This window comes from Balaenoptera acutorostrata, chromosome 14 (assembly GCF_949987535.1).
Source record: "Balaenoptera acutorostrata chromosome 14, mBalAcu1.1, whole genome shotgun sequence".
Classification (NCBI taxonomy): domain Eukaryota; kingdom Metazoa; phylum Chordata; class Mammalia; order Artiodactyla; family Balaenopteridae; genus Balaenoptera; species Balaenoptera acutorostrata.
In genome coordinates, this window is record NC_080077.1 from 63464930 (window position 1) to 63485209 (window position 20280).

At 35.3% G+C, this 20280-nt stretch overlaps 1 protein-coding gene across 1 annotated transcript in view; it reads right to left on the minus strand.

The window, feature by feature from the left end:
- Positions 1–16207: 16207 nt before the first annotated feature.
- The window catches only part of FUT9 (fucosyltransferase 9), a 74777-nt gene continuing 70704 nt past the window's right edge, over positions 16208–20280 (minus strand). The window contains exon 2 of the mRNA XM_007169680.2: positions 16208–17504. Within this exon, the coding sequence (XP_007169742.1) occupies positions 16417–17496 (1080 nt within the window). The 5' untranslated portion in view covers positions 17497–17504 and the 3' untranslated portion in view covers positions 16208–16416. The remainder of the gene's footprint in view (positions 17505–20280) is intronic.

Below are 20280 nucleotides of genomic sequence, written 5' to 3' on the forward strand. Positions count from 1 at the left end.
ACCTCTCCTACTGTTTGGTATCTGAATGATTTCCATTTTTTCCTATTATACTTAATGAAGAAAACATCTTGGTCAAGGGAGCTTTATTGTTAAATCATTTTCTTACAAGTCATGATAAAAACAAAGATTACTGAAAACATGAATATTTCTTTATAGATAAATAAAACTATTTACGACAGCTGATGTATTTTACAGTATTGTTTTCCATAGTGGGTGAAAAGTTTAGAATTCCATCAGCTGTACATATATATGCTTGTATCACCACAGCCTTGTCAAAATGTATTTGATTTTTTTATGTTCAAAATTGATGAGAGGTACAAAACTATATTTCAATATTGCTTTTATTTGCATTTTTTATTTAATGTTGGACATTTTCCTATGGAAATTCTCTGTTGCCTATTTATTGGGCACATAATTTTTTAAACCTTTTAAAAACAGATTATTGAGATATAATTGACATCCAATAAACTGCATATATTTACAGTGTAAAATTTTATAAGTTTTGAAATATGTATACACCTGTGAAACCATCACTGCAATCAAGAAAAAGAACATATTCTCTTCAATTTCTGGAAGAATTTGTGTAGAATTGGCATTATTTCTTTCTTAAATGTTTGGTAGAATTTGCCAATAAGCCATGTTGCTCTGGAGATTTCTTTGTGGAAAAGTTTTTTTAAACTACAAATTTAATTTTTGAAAACAGATATGAGTTTATTCAGATTCTTTCTCTTTTTTTTTTTGGAATGAACTCTGGTAGCTTGTGCGTTTAAAAGATGTGCACATTTTATCTAAGTTGTCAAATTTATTGGCATAGTGTTGCTCATAGTATTCCCTCATTAACCTTTTAGTGCCTCTAAAATTTGTAGTTATGTTACTTCTCTCATTTCCGATGTTGGTAATTTATATCTTCTCTCTTTTCCATGATCAGTCAAGCTAGAGATTTTTCAATTTTATTAATCATCTACAAGAACCAGTTTGGGTTTAATTGATATTTTTCCTACTAATTTTCCATTTTCTATTTCTTTGATTTCTGAGCTATCTTATTATTACTTTCTTCTGCTTAATTTGGATTTAAGTTTTGGTTTGATGCTAGACATTGTATATTTTATCTTATTGTGGATCATAGGTATTTTTTATTCTTACAGATATTCTTGAGTTTTGTTTTGGACACATTTACTTGGGAATAGTTTGATTCTGTGGAGATTTGCTCTGAAGTTTTGTTAGGTGGAATCAGAGCAGCCTTTAGTCTAGGACTAATTTTTCCCTTTACTGAGGCACTACATTCCGAGTCTTCTATCCAAAAACCTGTGAACTTCAAAGTTTTTCTCTTCTCTCTGGTAGGAACACAAACTAATCCCAGCCTTATATTATTTCCAAGCATTTTCCCTCTAATCCTTTCAGGTTGTTTTTCCTCTGGTCTCAGGTAATTTCCTCACACACATGTTTCGATCAGCACTCAGCTGAATTCTTAACAGGGGGCCCCTCTGCAGATCTTTGAATCTCTCTGTCTCTATTGGTCTCTGTCTCTGTCTCTGTCTCTCTCTCTCTCCAGCTCTTTCCTGTTTGGTACTCTACCCTACAAATATGCCTTTCCTTGCCTCTCCATTCTACCAACTCTGTCTCTCTGTGTCCTCAACTCAGGGGTCCTTTGTATGTGTTTCTACCGATGTTTCAGAAGTGGTTTTGCTTGCTTGTCATCTATGATTGGTTTTCTCATTTGTCTGTTTATTTTTGAGTAATGGATAGTATATAAGGAAAATTATTGATAGAAATAATAGAGAACTGGGGATGATTTATCTTTCTTTAAAATCTTTCTAAAGATTTTTATTGCTACTGCTGGTTTCTGGGATCACTATTAGTCTGTATAACTTAACACTGAGATTTGGGTTTGAAGTTTTCTGGTCTACCCAGATGACCTGGCTGCTGGCTGTGCAAGGGTGGTTCCTTCTTTCCTCTTAATCCTGGGATGTGGCTTTTAAAAGCCAACCCAGGGCTTCCCTGGTGGCGCAGTGGTTGAGAATCTGCCTGCTAATGCAGGGGACACGGGTTCGAGCCCTGGTCTGGGAAGATCCCGCATGCCACGGAGCAACTAGGCCCGTGAGCCACAATTGCTGAGCCTGCGCGTCTGGAGCCTGTGCCCCGCAACGGGAGGGGCCGCGATAGAGAAAGGCCCGCGCACCGCGATGAAGAGTGGCCCCCGCTTGCCGCAACTGGAGAAAGCCCTCGCACGAACCGAAGACCCAACACAGTCAAAAATAAATAAATAAATTAATTAATTAATTAAAAAAAAAAAAAAAGCCAACCCAAAGCAGACAGTGAATCTTAGTAGGATTATACATGTCATGTGTCCTGAAGGTTGATTTTTGTCACCCAAGACTTGTGATGATGTTAAAAATGTATAAAATAAGAAGTAGCTCAGCTTTTGGTGGTGATCAACTTATAATTGGATAATGCCCCAGGCAAAAATGTTCCCAACTGCCCTGTTAAAAATCTCTGGATTCACAGCCTTTCCAGTGTCTCGACATTTTAATTCCTTACCACCCAACTATTTGATAACTTTTGGATGATAATTTTTTATGTTTCCTCCATCTTTTTTTAGCTCTGATCATCAGAAGAGTTTTTCTGAAATATTTAGCTCACTGACTAATGATATTTTTCCCTTTAAATGTCAATAAGCAGTGTGTTACAGCTATAATGTCACTGTCTTAAAAGCTAAATGTAGTATTACTTAAACATCTTTACATGATCACAATACTATATCCAACATTAAAATAATTGTGACAGCTAAAAACTTTTCCTGATTTTGCCAAATGACCCCTAGGGAGCACAGTTGCTCCTGGTGGGGAGCTATGGCTACTGAAATCTGGACAAGTCTTCAGGCTTCACAGCCCATGCTCATAATCATCATACTGCCCTGTCTGCTTGGTAGGTTCTGCCCTAGGGTAGGTAGGGTTCTACCCTGGTTTCCACAAAACCTACATATCTCACTGCTTATTCCTCCCCTCACAGACACAAAGCTATAATTAAGTTGAATTATGTTTTTCTTCTTCTCTGTACTTCTCCTTCTCTGTACATAAGTCACTCTGTTCCCTTTCCCATCATTCATGTCTTTCCCTTCCTAGTACCTGCTTGTCCAGTTTAAATGACATTCCTTTCTGTATCTTTCTTCATCTTCTCCTGTGCATTTCTCCCTCCTCTGAATGCGATTTCTCCCTTGAGGGTGTGAGTTATCTGAGGATTAAATTATGAAACATATGTGGGCAGAATTTGTGTCTTATTCATCTATTGTCTTCTAAAAGACAAAACAACAGTTTCCTGCATCCAGGAGGCACTAAGTTGAATGAATTTATCACTTTTTTTTGAGAAAAGATAGTGATTGTCTTTCATACAGTAATTCTAGAAAGAAACTGCTTCCTTAGCTTCCATTTTGAATTCATTATAAATTTATCACCAAAGAATTTAACTAAATTATATGCTTGCTAAGTACCTGTTTCTTTGAATATATTAATTCTTAAATCAGTATGACACATAGATGGACTACTTGCTAGTTAACATTTTGCTTTCATTTATTTATCTGAAAATGAGTCGTTCTCTTTCTTTACAACTGATTTTTAAAAAAATAATTTTAGGAGTTTGGTTGTATGACACAATTCAATTTTGTCTACCCAGGTTGACATATTCATTAATCTTAGAATCAATAGGAAAAGAATTCTATAACCAATTGATATTAAACTGAAAATAAATACACTTAATTTTTGCTCAATTTTCCTTATGGTTCAATTGTTTCTTATGTATTATTTTATTAACCCAGAACAAAAATCAAGTTATAGCAACATTCTCCAGAGAATGTTCTACTAGTGTTTTTAGGTACTCCATGAAAATAAAAAGGTTGGTGGTTATATAAGCTTTGGAAACTTTATGGTATATCCTGCTGTGGAAAATTCATAATTCACAGTAACACATTAAGGTTAGTGAGGAATTCTATAACAGAAATCAATCAATCATTGGTTCAACCTCATTTAACCCAGTGTTTCCAACAAGCAGAACTTAGTGGTTAATCATTGAGACCCTGGGTTAATTGCCTGGCCTCAAATTCCAACTCTACCTCTTTCAAATTGTGTAAACTTGGGTGTGTGTCCCAACTTTTTGGCTGAGAAAAATAAAGGTAATGGTGGAAGTGTAGAGTGTTGTAAAGATTAAATGAAATAACATATGTGAAGTATTTAGAATATAGCCTGGCTTATTGAAAGCCCTTGATCTATATTTACTATTATTATCATTTATATTTGACCACAGAATTTATTTTGGAGTAAGAACTACTGGGATCACTGTGGCATCTGTTACAGAGATTTGGGGAGGATTGTTACAGACATATTTGCTATAGTAGCCATTCCTGGGAAGTGTGCCAAGATGGATTAGTTTTTATCTCTGAGTACTTACCTGGAAAAGGGATAGCTAACTTAAGTAAGAAATGGCCAGTTAATACCTATATGTGGTTGGATCCAAGTTGTAAACTGGACTGAGGAGTTTTCATTTCCCTCCAGGTATGCTGAGATGTACTACCATCCTATCTGCCCAGAGAGAAGAAAGAAACATGAAGCCAAGAGAAAGAAAAGAACCTGCCCTTCTCCCCACAAACAACAGAGGTATACACACATAAACATGAGCACACAAAACAGACCCACACATCGAGACACATATACAGGCATCCAAACTCACATAAGACATACTCTCATTGTAGAGCACTGCTGAGGTTCATGTCATTTTCTGACTTGGTCTTTGTAATGAATGTATAATCTGTAAGATGTATTTATTTAGTTTAAAAATTTTAATTCAATGTATACAGGGAATCTAGATTTTCATATAAGTGGAAAGGAATTTCCTCGAATGAATGATTTTGAACATAAGCATTATAAATAACCAGCAGTAAGTATTGCACATTTAAATTGAATTTTTTATTTTAAATATTCACAGTACAGGAATTTATTAGGCCTGAATAGAACATCATTATTTACACATCCAAGGGATAATTCCAGTGGTAAATCAGTGAAATACTTACACTGAATATAGGAAATATGATTGAAGAGATTTCTTCTTACAGATACAGGCTCAAATCTTTTATACATTTATTTCTTCCTGGGGATCTTAGCACAGATTGAAGTCACTATTAGTTGCTGAACAAAATTTCACAAAATTATAACTATAGCAATCACATCATATATTTATAAGCCCAGAAAGACATCAGTGGCAAGGAACCCACATTATAATAGTATTTTTAAGGGAAGGAAACTTCAAATGACAACTCCAGTTTAATTTGTGGAAAACACAAGTTCTCCAGATAGCTGAATATACAGATCTTCAATGGCATTTTGCCTCTCATGGCTTATTAAAATATTTGCTTAGCTGCCATAATATGTTGTGTTATTTACAGGTTGAATCAATGAAGGGAACAGTATGGTAGCAAACTAAGAGCCCAGATTGATGTTTGCTGACTGTCATAAACATACAACATCCTGGTCTGGGAAGTTGGCCTTCACATTGCTGGGAATGGCTACGCATCATTTGGATCAATGCTTGACTCCAGGATGTAGCAAGACTCAGTTGCATGATTTTCACTTGGAATAATAGCTGAAGTCAGCTTTTCTTACCAATATACTAACTTCACTGAAGCTGTTAAAATAACCTGAATGAACCAAACTTCTGCAAATAAATAAATAAATAAATGTATAAATAGGATCCCCACTGTTTTAATAACATAGCAATGAAATTAGCTTCCAACAGTGTAAATGCTATACTGGTGTTCAAGTCACCAAGTGCTATGTTCTAGCCTCACTATATCATGGTGAATGACTAATTTCATTCGTGGGTGGGGTGGGGTGGTTATTGGTCCACATATATTATCCGTTTGGAATTAAACCCTTCCAAAAACACAAGTATATTTTCTGAAAAAAGAATGCAAAGGCAAAAATAAAGACAGGACTTTGCTGAACGGAGTAATTTCTGCTCACATGGACTGCAAATTTTCAGCATGTAGAGGCTTGGTCTTGCAGCCAAAATTCACATTTTCTGTGCAATCATCTTTTTGTTTTTAAATTACTCAAGTTACTGAGAAAAAGATTGGGTTTATTTCTTTTCCTCCTACCAATTATACTGATTGGCTGTCCATACTGCCTGGGGTTTCTAAACGTTACTGCCCAATTTAGTGTTGTGCAGACCTGGCCTCAAGTTTCTTGTTTTTTTTTTTAATTAATTATTTTTTTTTAACCCCACTGGCAGTAGTACTGATTTTGGCAAAAAAAGACATACCATTCTTGATTGTAGAAAAATCTGCCAGAATATTGTATTCATAGTACGGAATGGATTGAGATGATTTTTTTTTTTCACATCTTCATGCTTCCTTATAGGAAATTGCTATACAGTAAATTGTATCATTTGCCAACAAATGATTTTATTTGTTGTATTTTATTGCCAACAAGAAATGCCAAGAAGAAAATTGGGAGAAGTGGAATTTACCACAATATGCTGCAAAGTTAGAAAATAAGCAAAGTAGCATTGTCTATGGGCTCATTCACACTGAGAGTAACATTTTCACTACTAAAGTTTAAAAAGGACTTCTGAAAGAACGTGAATCATGCACATGGGATGAGATGAAGCCTGTGGGTGAGGGGTGAGTTGGCAGTGTGAATCCCCCCAAAGTTGCACGATTCACTAATGGCATGCAGTTTTTCACCTAATATAACACAACCGTAATATCGTCATATAATTTCTAGCACAACTTATTTCAAACATGCACTGGCTACTAAAATAAGATTTTAAAGAAAAGCTGATGTTTGATATAAAATAATCATGTTTTTTCAAGTGTGGAAAAATACTCTACAAAAAAATAAGTAGAAAAGTGATTTCTGTTCAATGTGTGGTTTTATCTATAAAAATTCAGATGACTAATTAGTGTGCTTACGACAACCCTATCAGGTCTGCATGGCAATAATACACATACAGAAAGTTAAGAGCATTAAACAACTATTAGCACAATGCAAGTATCCTTATCAGAAATAACATGAAACTATAAACTGTACATTTGGCATTTAGGTTTCAGGGTGTTTTTGAGTCTGTTTAAATATGACAATACAATAGTGCAAAATCATATTACATGAACAAAACATACAATTACCATCCAAAGAGTTTATGGATTAATGACCCTTACAAGTCACACATTGGCTAGAATTGGCACATATTGTTTCAGCATGATAGTTTTGACATTCCTTACTTGAGTGTATGTTGTTTTATTCAAAGTTACACTTGAACTACATAAAAGAAAGGATAGGCATGGGTGAGTCTATATGTGTGTTCTTGAGGAAATGAGATAAGAGGAAGCATATGGCATCCCTACTCTTCGTCTGTAAACCTCCCTTGCAGCTTTCTTCATTAGCAGTGCTTTAGTTAGAGCTCCTAAAGAAATTGCCTGTTAACTTCTTTTCCCTCTTTCTTGTGGCTCACAGAGCATCCACATGACCACATGGAAGGGAGCAGGAAGAAAAGAAGAAAAATTCTAGACGAATATATGACAGCTCATGCCCTGTGCCAGGCTAATTAAACCAGGATGTCTAATCAACAAATCAAAATTTGTAAGAGTTTCTCAGGTGACGATAATGTAAAGTTCACTGCACTCTGTTGACAGATGAGAAATCTATGGCCCAGAAAAGCTAGTGAATTATACAATAGATTATGTAAGCTAGAACTTGAGTTCTGATCCTTAATTTAATGCTCCTTTCTTTGTTTCTTGTCACCATTTTTCTCCTTTCTGCAGCTTTGTGAACTTGTATCTACCTGCAGACTTGTTAGCTCTTTACCTTTTCCCTTTAAAAACATCTATTATACACACATGTTGTTTTGGATTTAGAATAGACCACAGTATTTCAATGAAGATGATAAATCTCAATAATTTCATTCAAATAATTTTGACCAGCTGCATTTCCTTCAGCAAACATTACTTCTTATCTTCATCTGACACAGGATTTATGGAAATGTTGTTTTTTACATTGTCACAATTACACCGCTAACCCTGACTCTTACCAAACCCAACCTTAAATAAAAAGAGAGAAAAAGGGAAAAGAGGGGGAAAAAAGGCACATGAATAGATATATTGTTTGTGAAGGTTGCCATCATACTGATAGCTCTAGAGATTTAAATTTTTATTTTAAGAGTAAAAAAGGGTGATGCTATTTTCACAGCTTTTTTTTTTTTTTTTTTTCCTATTCCTATTTCCACTGCCACATAACCTGTTAATCTTCCGGGGCAAGAGCCTTCATTGATTTGAATGTAGAGCATCTACAAGCTAAAAGGGATTTTTTGTTTTGTTTTGTTTTCCTTTTAAGTAAACTCCTGGCCACAAGTCTTTGTCTTTTGATTCATTATTTTAAAATAATATATAAAATATTTGAGGTAGGTCACCTGTTATCTAAAAAGTGTGCTGCTCCCAGTTTTACACAGGTAACCAGATATTCTTGATTTGCTCGAGGGCTTTTGAAAATCAGTATGTGAAAGGCCTGATCTCATTACAGTCCCTAGAGACACGCATCCTACCCAACATGATAGTGAGCTCTCTTCTGGCAATCTTGCCTTGGATGAAGATGGCATCTTCAGGATTGTCTCATCCGAGGGACCAAGGTGGCTAATGAGGCCCGTCTGAGATCAGGGGATGTGCGTTGTAACCCTGGTACATATTTCTTGCATAATGAGTAGTACTGGGTTGTTAATTTAGTGTGGGTCCTCTTTCTGCCGAGCCCCTTTTCTCTCTCTTGCACTCTCATTAATCAAAATGGAATGCAGTCATGTGTAGAAAGCCACAACAGTTAACATACCTCTGTAGAAATCGCTCTTAAAATTTTTCTGATAAAACTTACATTTTTCACAATGAAATTCCAGCAAGCTCTAATTTAACATACTTTACATATATAATTAATTCAACAGTTTGGTTGCCAGAGAACTCAGAAAAATGACTTAATTCAGTTTTTGAAGTTTTCTAAGGTTGTATCTGAAACAATAAATGTTTCTAAAATTTTTTAAAGCTACACAACTAGGAACTACTTAAAAATACTATTTTGAATATCATTCCTTTTTTACACATTAAAAATAAAAATTGTCCTTAAGTCTACCTTTTTGTTTTATTACAGTACAACTTAGAAATTGTGCACATGAACAGTTGAGAATATTCATATCAAAACTCTTTTTATTATGCATTTAGTAATTAGAGTAGTCAATTGCACTCTGGCTAAGAATTATTTTATTTCTGCACCAGTAAACAAATACATCCCAATTCATTGAATGTATACTCTAACATTTTAAAAGTAAACTTTAGCATTCTTTTTAAACTTTACAAAAAGTAGAGACTTGATTCTGTTTCCTAACTTTTATCATTAACTAGTTCTGTGGCTAAACTACTAGACAGTTGAAATGAGGGATTAAGTCAAGTTGTTGAATATTTATTTCTAAGCCTCTTTCCTTACCAGAAAACGATTTCTGGGAATCTTCCTGCTCTTCCGTCTGTGACTTGAGCTATACCAACTGATAATATGCTAAATTGACTATTAATTTACTGATTGCTCATAACATGGAGGTAAAATTAGGTCTGCTTTGGGTTCCATGATTTTAAGAAATGATGTATGTGTTTAGTAATGCAAATAATGCCTATGCACTATGACTGTCAGCTCCCCCACACCCCTTGCATTACTTAGTGATTACAGAAGACGTGAATGCACGCTTCCACGCTATATTTGTTTCTCCTCTCCTGAAGATTATTCCTTTGGCTTATTTAAAATTGCAGTGATTCTTATAAACTGTCTGCTTAACGCTTTCAGAGCCTCAGAACTGAAATTGTGGAAATAATTTTGGATTCCTCACAATGATCTTTCATTATAGTAAACCATACTAATTGGACACATTGTCTAGTCACTTAAACATCATTATATTTGTCCTCACAAAAAACACATCAGGAATATGTTACCTCCATGTTACCTCCACATGCATGTTACCCCCATATGCAAAATCTGAGGCTAAGAGAAGTCACATAACTTGCAAACAGTGAATGGGCAGAGCTGGGATTCAACTCTAAATCTGTGGTCATCAAAAATCCATGTGCTGGGACTTCCCTGGCGGTCCAGTGGTTGGCACTCCGCGCTTCCAATGCAGGGGGCACGGGTTCGATCCCTGGTCGGGGAACTAGGATCCCACATGCTGCACGGGGCAGCAAAAAAAAAAAAAAAAAAATTAGAAAAAAAAAATCCATGTGCTGTACGCTATAACCTTGTTGCTTCTTGTACAGCACAGGGAAATATAGCCATTGTTTTGTAATAACTTTAAATGGAGTACAGTCTATATAAATATTGAACCACTATGTTGTACACCTAATATAATATTGTAAATCAATTTGCTATACTTCAATTTAAAAAAAATCCATGTGCTACAGCTTGCTGGTATATCCCAATTGCAAATTACTTTTCCACCCATCAAGCAAGGACTTTGGAATCTGGGAAAGAGTTTTCTTAAACACTTACAGCAGATAAGCAGATCACAGAAGCCTAAGATTTTATGGGTGTAAAGGATTTTAGTAATTGGACAGTCTAGTCCTTCCATTGCAAAATATAAACATGAAGTTAGAACCCAGAAAGAGAATGAGAGATATTTTTTTCAAGGTATATAACCTTTTCTTGTTCTACTAATTCCTCCAGGCCAAGAATTGTTCATGTCTTTTGTGTAGACTGGTGGTTCCCAGAGGTGGCCCCATGTTAGTACCAGCTGTGGAGCCTTTGCATGAAATAATTAGGCATAGACATTGTTTTGGACCTTGAAGTAGAGGAATGAATACTTTACTGACATATTTGAAAGATTCCAGGTTAACTCAAGAAAGGTGATAGCTTGTTTCAACTGAGCGATAGAACACTTCCCATTTAACAGGTGGCTAAGACTCAGACCTCAAAACTAACAGCACATCAGAACTATCTGGGGAGATTTTAAAAATACAGATTCCAGTTCCCATCTCAGATCCAGAGAATCAGAAGCTGTGTATTATTAACACTTTTTCAAATGATTCTTATGTAGCTGACCCAGCAAGTTCCAAAGGCATGTGTTTGAGAACCATTGGCTTAGGATGGTTCACAAACTATAGCATGAAACAGAATAACTTAGGACATGCATTAAAAGCATGTTTTTTTGGACTTATGTGAAGAGATTCCAACTGCATGAGCCGGGCCCAGGAATCAGTATTGTTCATAAACACCTCTGGTGATTCTAGGACAGGTGACCCAGGAACCAGGCTTTTCACTAACATTGACAAAAGGCAGCTGATATTGGAGGGGTTCTTTTTAAATTCTTCTTAAAAATATTTTTAATTTAAATAAAATGAATAAATATATATTAGCTGTGAGTTTAAAAAATAACTGAATTGTCCAGATGTGTTCAATCTGGCTTACTCAAATTAGCCTCCCCATTTTACTGTCATCTGGGGATTGACTATGCACCTCCACTACCTCCCTGAAATTTTTGCATAAATAAAAATTTTCAGATAATTGTAATAGGAACGTGGATGGTGTAGAAAAATTTAAAATATTTAAAAATAATGCTCAATATATGCTTATTTTTCTGCAGGCAATTAAGATCTCAGTAAGTAGGTGAGTACATGAATTACAAAGGAAGTAGGTAGAGAACTAAGGGGCTGAAGGAGTTAAAGGAGGAGTGTTAGTTAATTGAGCATTTGCTATATTCACTGGATTAGGCTCTTTCCAAATATTAGATTAATAATCAGTTTTATACTTTACTTGCCTATTCAGAGAAATAAGAGGGAAATCTGTTGGAATATTTACTTCCAAAATATTTTGTGATGGTCATTGGAACTGCATTTGCAAATATGCACATATATCAATTTAGATCTTAGATGAGAGAGTAACAGTGCTAAAAGGAACATACAAAAAACAAGGTCCAGAGAGGTTAAGTGACTTTCTCAAAATTACAGTTTTTTGAATAAATAACCCAGCCTAGCATTACTCATATTTCTGGTTTAGCAGGCCATCTCTCATTTATGTTGTAAACTGCTCTATATAATGCTTACGGATATGGATGCATTCAATATGAATTACTAAGAGGAAGAACACTTTTGGTAGTAGTGGAGCTTATCCATTTGCAAAATGCTACAAAATCTCCAGATAAGAGATGTCCAGAAAAAAAAAAAAACATCTTAATGGACTGATGTTTGCAATACAAAGAAGTGTAGTTCGGGAGGAAAGAAAAGATATTTCTCCCCATGCATAGTTTGGTAATAAATATATGTACCCCCTACGGTGCTTGCACTTTATATTCTTCTTAAATACTAATTGTTTTTTCTATTAGAAACAGTTGGTATGTTAATATTTGAATAGAATGTTAACATGTTCCAAATTCTTTTTAATCTTTCTAGAAATGTTACTTCTTTGGGGTCTTAGAATGCAGTAAGACTGGAAAGACATAAAATGCCTTCCTTTTGCATCCAGGCAGCAAACTGACCAATGAAATAAATACATCATGTCTAACGGGTACCAAGAAGCTGGAACCGTTATCACACTTTAAAAGATATTTTGCATGATCTCTAATGCAATCTGTTTATTCATTCAACAAGTATTTGTTGAGATCCTCCTCTGGGTTAGGCACTGGATTTATCTTTCAGATTCTAAAATTTATTTTGTTTAACAGCTTGATTACAATTAATTTATTAAGAAGTTCCCTTAAATGAGATCAGAGTTTAAGGGCACTCAAAGATATGATTAAGCACAAAGTCATAATGTAAGGATCTAAACCTTGTTTTGGTAACATTAATTCATGCAGAGACATTTTCTGGGTGATTGCCTTTAAGACTCACGGAATCTAGTCTGAAAATAGGCAGGCAAAAAGATCTCAGTAGTATAGCTTCCTATTCTTTCCATATTTAACCTCCAACTGGAGGCAAGAATATAAAGTCTCAGCAAATAATTTCTAAATAGTTGGTCAATTTATACCTCAGATGCTCTGAGCTTTCTAAGCCCTCACAACAGAAGATATTTCTGCACATTCTGGGATTATCAGAATTTGTCTAGTAAATATACAATTTTGAAGCTGATAGTGGATTCCTATTTAGATAACTTTTTCAGTTTCTATTTCATATTGTCATATTTATGGCTGTCATAAACTATGACTGTCATGTCTTTCTTTTTCAGATATGACATACTGCTGGATATGGAGAATTTAGTATACGTTCTTATTAATAAGGCCTATAATAATTATATTTATATATTTTTACTAGTAAGGCCTACAATAAATAATATTTAAATATTCAGACCATTGAAAGTAAAAGATTTTTGATATTTTTAAATAAAACTTGTTAAGTGGTCTGTTCTTTTTTTATATTCACAGTCTACCTCCTGGCAAAATTTGTTTGTTTTTGTAACCAGCAGCGAGCCAATCTTGTCAAATCTTTATCTTTCACCACGTGATATCCTTAAAAAATTGCAATCCACAGGATTTATTAAAGAAGTGGCAGAGAAACAGAACCATCTTGAGGGTTGCATTTCACTTCAAATGTAGTGAAAGCCCATTTCCTTCTACTAAAGTTCAACTCCTAAAATACTTAAATCAGAAAGAATGCTAACAAGTTTCATGTTTTATTTACCTTATGTATACTTTTTCAAAAGTCAAAGTGCTTCCACAGAGAGTGTAACATTCTACAGGCCCTAATAACACCAATAAGGCATTCACATTTTTAGAATTGAGATGTACTTCAATGATAAGGTGAGAATACAATGAAGAAGAAAACAGGATCAAGAGAGATAGTACCCTTTAATTCTAATCTTGGCTATGTCAATATAGGTGTGGGGTGTACGAGTGTGTGTGCCTGTGTGTGTGTGTGTGTGTGTGAACATATGTCTTAAATAACTATTATCTCTGAATCTAGTTGCTTCATAAGTAGAACGAAGAGATTGGTTTGTAAACATTGCTATAATTTCTTCCAGCCCTAAAACTCACTGATCAATGGACCCAGAATTGAAGCTGACTCATTCATTTTTGGCACTTCATATTAAGAAAACTTATTCTTCTGGGACTTGGTAATGGGTTTTTAATATACAGATGTGCTAGTTAGTCACTTAGTATTATTGCCTTAGCTTCAGTCATATTATCAGCATATAATTATAGTCTCACACTGAGAAAGAGGCCAAATTCATAGTTGACAATAAAGGCAATGCCCACAGGTTTCTCAGTTCTTTGAAATCATGAGCATCCACCACAGCAAAGGCTTTTTACTGAATGCTTTTCTGCTTTTGAAGAAAGCAGGTATTTCTAAATTGGTTAGTAATGCATCCTCTTTAGATCCCTATACTTTTTGTTGGCCAAAAAGACAATAAAGTAAACATAAATGTATGAATTTGACTATTTGAACGTAATGAAATAAATGTGGTGGAGATCTCTCCTTATCTAGGAGGGCATCTACACAGACATATCATTTCTGGATGCAGTGTGGTTAGAAGAGATAATATGGAGGTAATCTTCCATTAGGTCAAATGAGTAAACGAAGTTCGTGGCTCAGAAACAGGTCTGTTCGTCTTTATCTCTGGTTAGGGCATTGCCTGACACAGGGAGCCTGTTCAGTCATGGGTAAAAGAGTGAACCTGAAGATCAAACAATCCTTCATCCAATGTAGGAATCTTCCTCTGCTCAAATCCTTCTAGTGGTCCCAAGAGCTCATTCCCTCACAAGGCAGTCTGGATTGTTGGACATAGCTCCTGCTTTCTGAATTTAAAGTTGCCTCTCTCTCTAACTTCCATTTGATGTAGAAAATTGTGGAGTTGAGTTCTACTGATGTTAACACGTAGAAGATTATTAGACTAAGTCACAAATAGACAAAAATGGATGTCATCAGAACGTTCGAACACTTTTGATGGGTTTAGAATAAAGTCATTAAAGATTCTTTTGGTAAATGCTTTCTTTGAAGAATCCTTATCTTCCCATCTTTTCTCACCCACTGTTCTCTGCTTATATCCACCCCTTAATGTTATGGAGGGGAAACACTGTACAGCAACTGCAAGTTCAGGGGTGAATTCTCTAAAAACGTAGTGTAGTGAAAGTTTGTTTTGGTTCTGTAAAACCCTGAGGGCCATGGTCATATGTGCCACATATGAATAATTACAAAAATGGAATGTAAAACATCATCTCCAGTTAGTACCTCTAGGCTAGAACTGTCACTTTTTTGGAACAAACAAAAATTTTCTGATGACTTTCAATGTCATTCATTTATTAATTCAACAAATATGCATTGAGATATCACTCTGTGTTAGCATTATGTGTTCCCTACAGATTGCCATTTTATTATGTTTAACATCTTATACTTAACACCTTGATAATAATTTTATTTAGGTTCTTTTAAATGATAGGACAAACATCTCACATATTATGTTCATATGGTGAAATGAAACAGTTTTAGACATTGGACCTTTGGAAAAAATATTTTAAATTGATATGTTATTAAAAATTATATTGACACATAAATGTACCAATTATAAATATGACTTGTATCTATACATAACCTTTTCCCTTGTCACTTGATAAGATTATTTGTTTTATTATAAAAAGGAGTGTTAAGATCAGGAAGAAAACTATCTTAGATTTTCTTAAGTGTTACTAGGATTATTTCCCAGGTACTAAAAATCCCAACAAATTGGATATTTAAAAATACTTAAATAGTTTAACTTAAGATCATGAGAACAAGTGGCTGCATGTGCAAGTCAGCTTAATGAAAATAAATGGAAAGCCTAATAGCTTCCTGAATAGTATAGTTCTGTTCCACTATCTGGCTTATTCACTAAGTGAATAATTCACAAATGTGGCATTCACAAATGTGGTAAACAGGTAAAAAATAGATCAAGTAGAGACAGTTATACACTGTTCAACTTCGAAGTCAAAGAGGTTAGAATTCAATTACAAATGCTTTTCCTTTGTTACATTATGCCAACGTGGAACTAGAGATGATAATATTTAATGAAAATATTTCATATTTGAAGATGTGCATCTTCATTTACCAAATAGATTAAACAACTGATCAGTGTAGGAACAACAATCGAATCACAAAGTTACATTACAGACAACTACAAAAATATGAAAAAAATGATGTTTACAAATGATAGAGAAGAATAAATTATTTTTCAGTGCACATAATTAGGTATATATAAGATAATTTAAAACAACTGGAGTGATTGCTGAGGCTGCACTCTCAAAAATCTCCATCAAAATATATATGTCACCCAAGAGAGAGTGATACAAATAAATTAAGACACAAAAGCTGAATGATGTCTCTTCTCATCTTCAAAACCTCAATAATATCTCATCAAAATAATTTGCCGAGTGTGCAAATGATGGAAAACTTTAATTCCAAAACCATTTCTCTAAATTACCAACGGATTTATATTCTTGATGTCTTTTCACATGGTCACAAGCCAAGCATGCATGTGATTCCCAAAATCGTGGAAGATTTACTGTGAAATCTTTCCTCCAGTTAAAGTAACTAAGGTATAATTTATTGTTTTTATCTACTTCCTTCAGATACTTTGCTAGCTCACTGGGAGAGTTATAATCTTCCACATGAATGAATGAATCTGCTGGAATATAATTCTCATAGTTTTCCCTAGATGGCCCCAAAACAACAGGCACAGAGCCAGCCAGAAAAGCATTGTAGAGCTTTTCTGTGATGTAATCTTTGTGGATTGAGTTTTCAAAGGAAAGATAAAATTTGCAAGTAGATATGGTAGGAATCAAATTTTTATCATTCACATACTCTCCAAATGCTTGCCCATAGGTATGGATTTCAATGCTTTTGCTTAGCTCATTGTAATACTTGACCCTGGCATGCTCAGGGTTCCAGTTACTTACAACCCAGCACACTAACTTCTCTTTGCTTGGCACTTCAAACACGAAGGGGTTCGTGCTCACCGTCAAGAAGCCATAAGGCACTTGGATATCTGAGTCGCGGCGATAAGTCAGAGTCAGGTTGAACAGGTGCTCAATGCCGCTCTTCTGGGGTGTGTGAGTTGGTGATTCCAAATTCATCCAAATCCATTTCTGGAAGGGTGGCCTCGCCTGCTGAGGTAAATTAGTCAGATCCCAACTGATGTCTCGGTGATGGATCAGAACCGCGTGTGATTTGTTGTACAGGGACCGGTCCGTCGTGAGATGGCATCCTTGGATGTTGAACATTGCTTGGCAAGATGTAAGGTCAAAGGTCTGCCCGAATGGCCACACCCAAATCAGAATCGTAGTTTCGTTAAAATAATCAGTTTTGGTGGAGAAGAAATTTTTCATTTTCAGCACAGAGCTGGCTGACTCCATCGGATTGAAGATCCAGCTGTTGGTGGGCTTGATGTAAATGAGCAGACATGCCATGAAGCAGCCCAGGATAATGCAGACGATTAAAAATGGGCGGAGAATTCCTTTGGATGCCGAGGTCATAATTTTTCCTGTGAAACAGAAAAGGAAAGATAGAGGGGTAGGTAGAGGTAGGGATGAAAAGTTAATCATAAATACATTTTGAGATAAACAGGTGATACATCCTAAAATACACTTAATCACAAAATCAACTGCATTTTCCTTTCCGGTCTTAGCAAAAACTAAATATAGGATGTCAGTTCAATAAAATCAAGTTGTAACTTTAACAGTACCCGTTTCCTAAATGCTCACTCTCAGCTAGGCTTTGTGCCAAGCACTTTGCATACTACATTTCCTTTGCTCCTCACAGAACCCCTATCAAGGAGGTCTTTTATCACCTCTTCTCTGCAGAATGAGGAAGTTCAGGGCCAGAGATATGAGTAACTAGCTTACCCTAATTAGCTTACCCATTGAGTTATCTCTCTCTTGCCTTCTACAGTCTTCTTTGAACAAATAATACAAACATCAATAATCCATTGAGGTGCATTTGGCACCTCAGGTTCTATTGTCTTGATTTCTCTAGTCTGTGCCCTTTACATAAGTGAGGACTATTTACCCAGGAGTTAAATTCAGATCAGTTTCCCATAACAAGAACAATATCTGACACTTATCTGGTGCTCATTAGTGCCAAGCATTAATCTGAGGACTTACATGAACATATATATACATATGTGCGTGTGTTAATGTATATACATGTGTGGTGTGTGTGTCTGCGTAAGCATATGTATTAACTCAGTATAGTCCCATCTTAATCATGAAGAAACTAAAGCCCAAAATGGTTAAGAAACTCGTCCAAGGTGATATAGTAAGTGGCAGCACACAATTTTAAACTCAGGCTCTGGCTCCAGAGTCTGGGCACTTGAGGACTACATTTTTATAATCATTGATTCCCCTGGTTGCAGCCAGAGGATACAATCATCTTGATGATAACAGTATGTAAGCTCCATGAGGGGCTTTGTTTCTCACTGCTGCATCCTCATCACCAGGTTACAGTAGATGCTTAATAGATGCTGTGTGTGTTGCATGAATGAATGGGTGGATTGCTGAGTACCAACTATGCCCAAGGTAAAATGCTTGGTAACTAGATAAACAAAAGTGAACCAAGTGTGAATGAATGAAATTATACTTAGTTGCTTTCTTGGTGTATTTAACACATATACCTCTACAGAATAACTACCATTAAAATTGACTTACAGGTATTCCTACCAGTAGATGAGCAAAATCTCCTAGTTTTGATTCTCTTTGTAGCATCTCAAAGTTGGCATATTGTACATTTTAGTCCCACAACACTTTTTTGGCCAAACGGGAAGAATTGGTTGCTAGGCAGAAACAACATTCTTTCCACTGTGTGCCTCTCAGTTTTCCTGCTTCCTGGACATTTTGAGTTTCTTGAGGTTCTTCTTGTTAACTCTCTGCACACCTTCCCCCTTCAACTTTCCACTGCTGTCGGGGTCAATTACTAAACAACAGGGGCAGTTACTCAGTAACCCCTGCTTTGTACAGAAACTGTCAGAAAATTTCGTCTCTTGGACCCAAATTGACATTCCCTTGACAGGAACTTTTTCACCTACTCCTCGTTACTAAAATTCAGTTAGATACCCAACATGTCTTGAATTGTTCGTACAACCTATTTTTGAAGGACCCGCAGCTGTGTCACTATAGCTCTCAAGAGACACAGCAATATATTTATAGCATAAAGCAAATCATAACCATAAACAGGATAATTAAAGTTTTTGATATCATTTTTTAATAGTTTCAAGTAATATGAAGGAATATAATTTAAAGACTTTAGCATTAAAAATAACAGTCTTAGTAAAAGATTTGTAAGAATTTGAATGTGTATAATTGTGTTTTCCGTTAAGAGACCTTCAGTCATACTTTAAGAATGCTCTAAGTGTTAAAGAATGGAGGAGCTTGGAATAGAAACGGTTCAGGTGTGATTCTCAAACCATAAGTACACTTCAAGGTATTATGTAGAGAAATGTGAAACCAAGAAGAACAGGAGGCTTCTTCAAGGTGTGGTAATTCTAAGTGTGTGTGTGTGTGTGTGTGTGTGTGTGTGTGTTTTGAATCCTTATTTTAAATTGAAAGAAGCAGGCATATATCTGGAAAAGATGAAAACTCTGACAATCTCTGTGTGGTACACTTACTCTCTATATGTTGTCCGGGTTCATAATCAAACCACTCCTGATAAAGCAAGCCTTTTTAATCCTCAGTAAAAGAAGCATAAAAATCAGAAACCCTTGAACAGAACTTTGTATCTACTTGGGGATCTTGAGATCAACTCAGATCAACCCCAAAGACCTGAAATGAATCACTGACAAATTAATAGGTGGATTAAAATTAGAAATGGTTTAAAAAAACAGAAGGATTGCCATATATAGTCACATTGTGATTTCTTTCCTGTTAAACAAAATAAAATTTGTAAAGTGCTTCCTACAGTGTCTGGACAATAGAAAGCACTATGTGTTTGCTATTATGTTACTATTTCTTGTTAAACAGTCAAGAATCAGAGCTCTCATCATAGCTGAAAGTCTTTTGGACTAATAGATTCTGATTTTATGCAAATTATTACCATTTCTAACCACACACACACCTACAATCTCCTCTAAGTACAAAACATAACTCATTATTAATAATGTCTGGATAAAATACATAAGAAAACAAATTATAATGAATATAAGCAGGTCTTTCAACAAGTCATGGTATCAGTCTTTTCACAAAACGTTGCTCTATAAGCATATTATACTTAGAGGATTCTGTAGCAGATATTTGCTAGTTTTTACTGCCTGGCAATTGCTCTCCCTT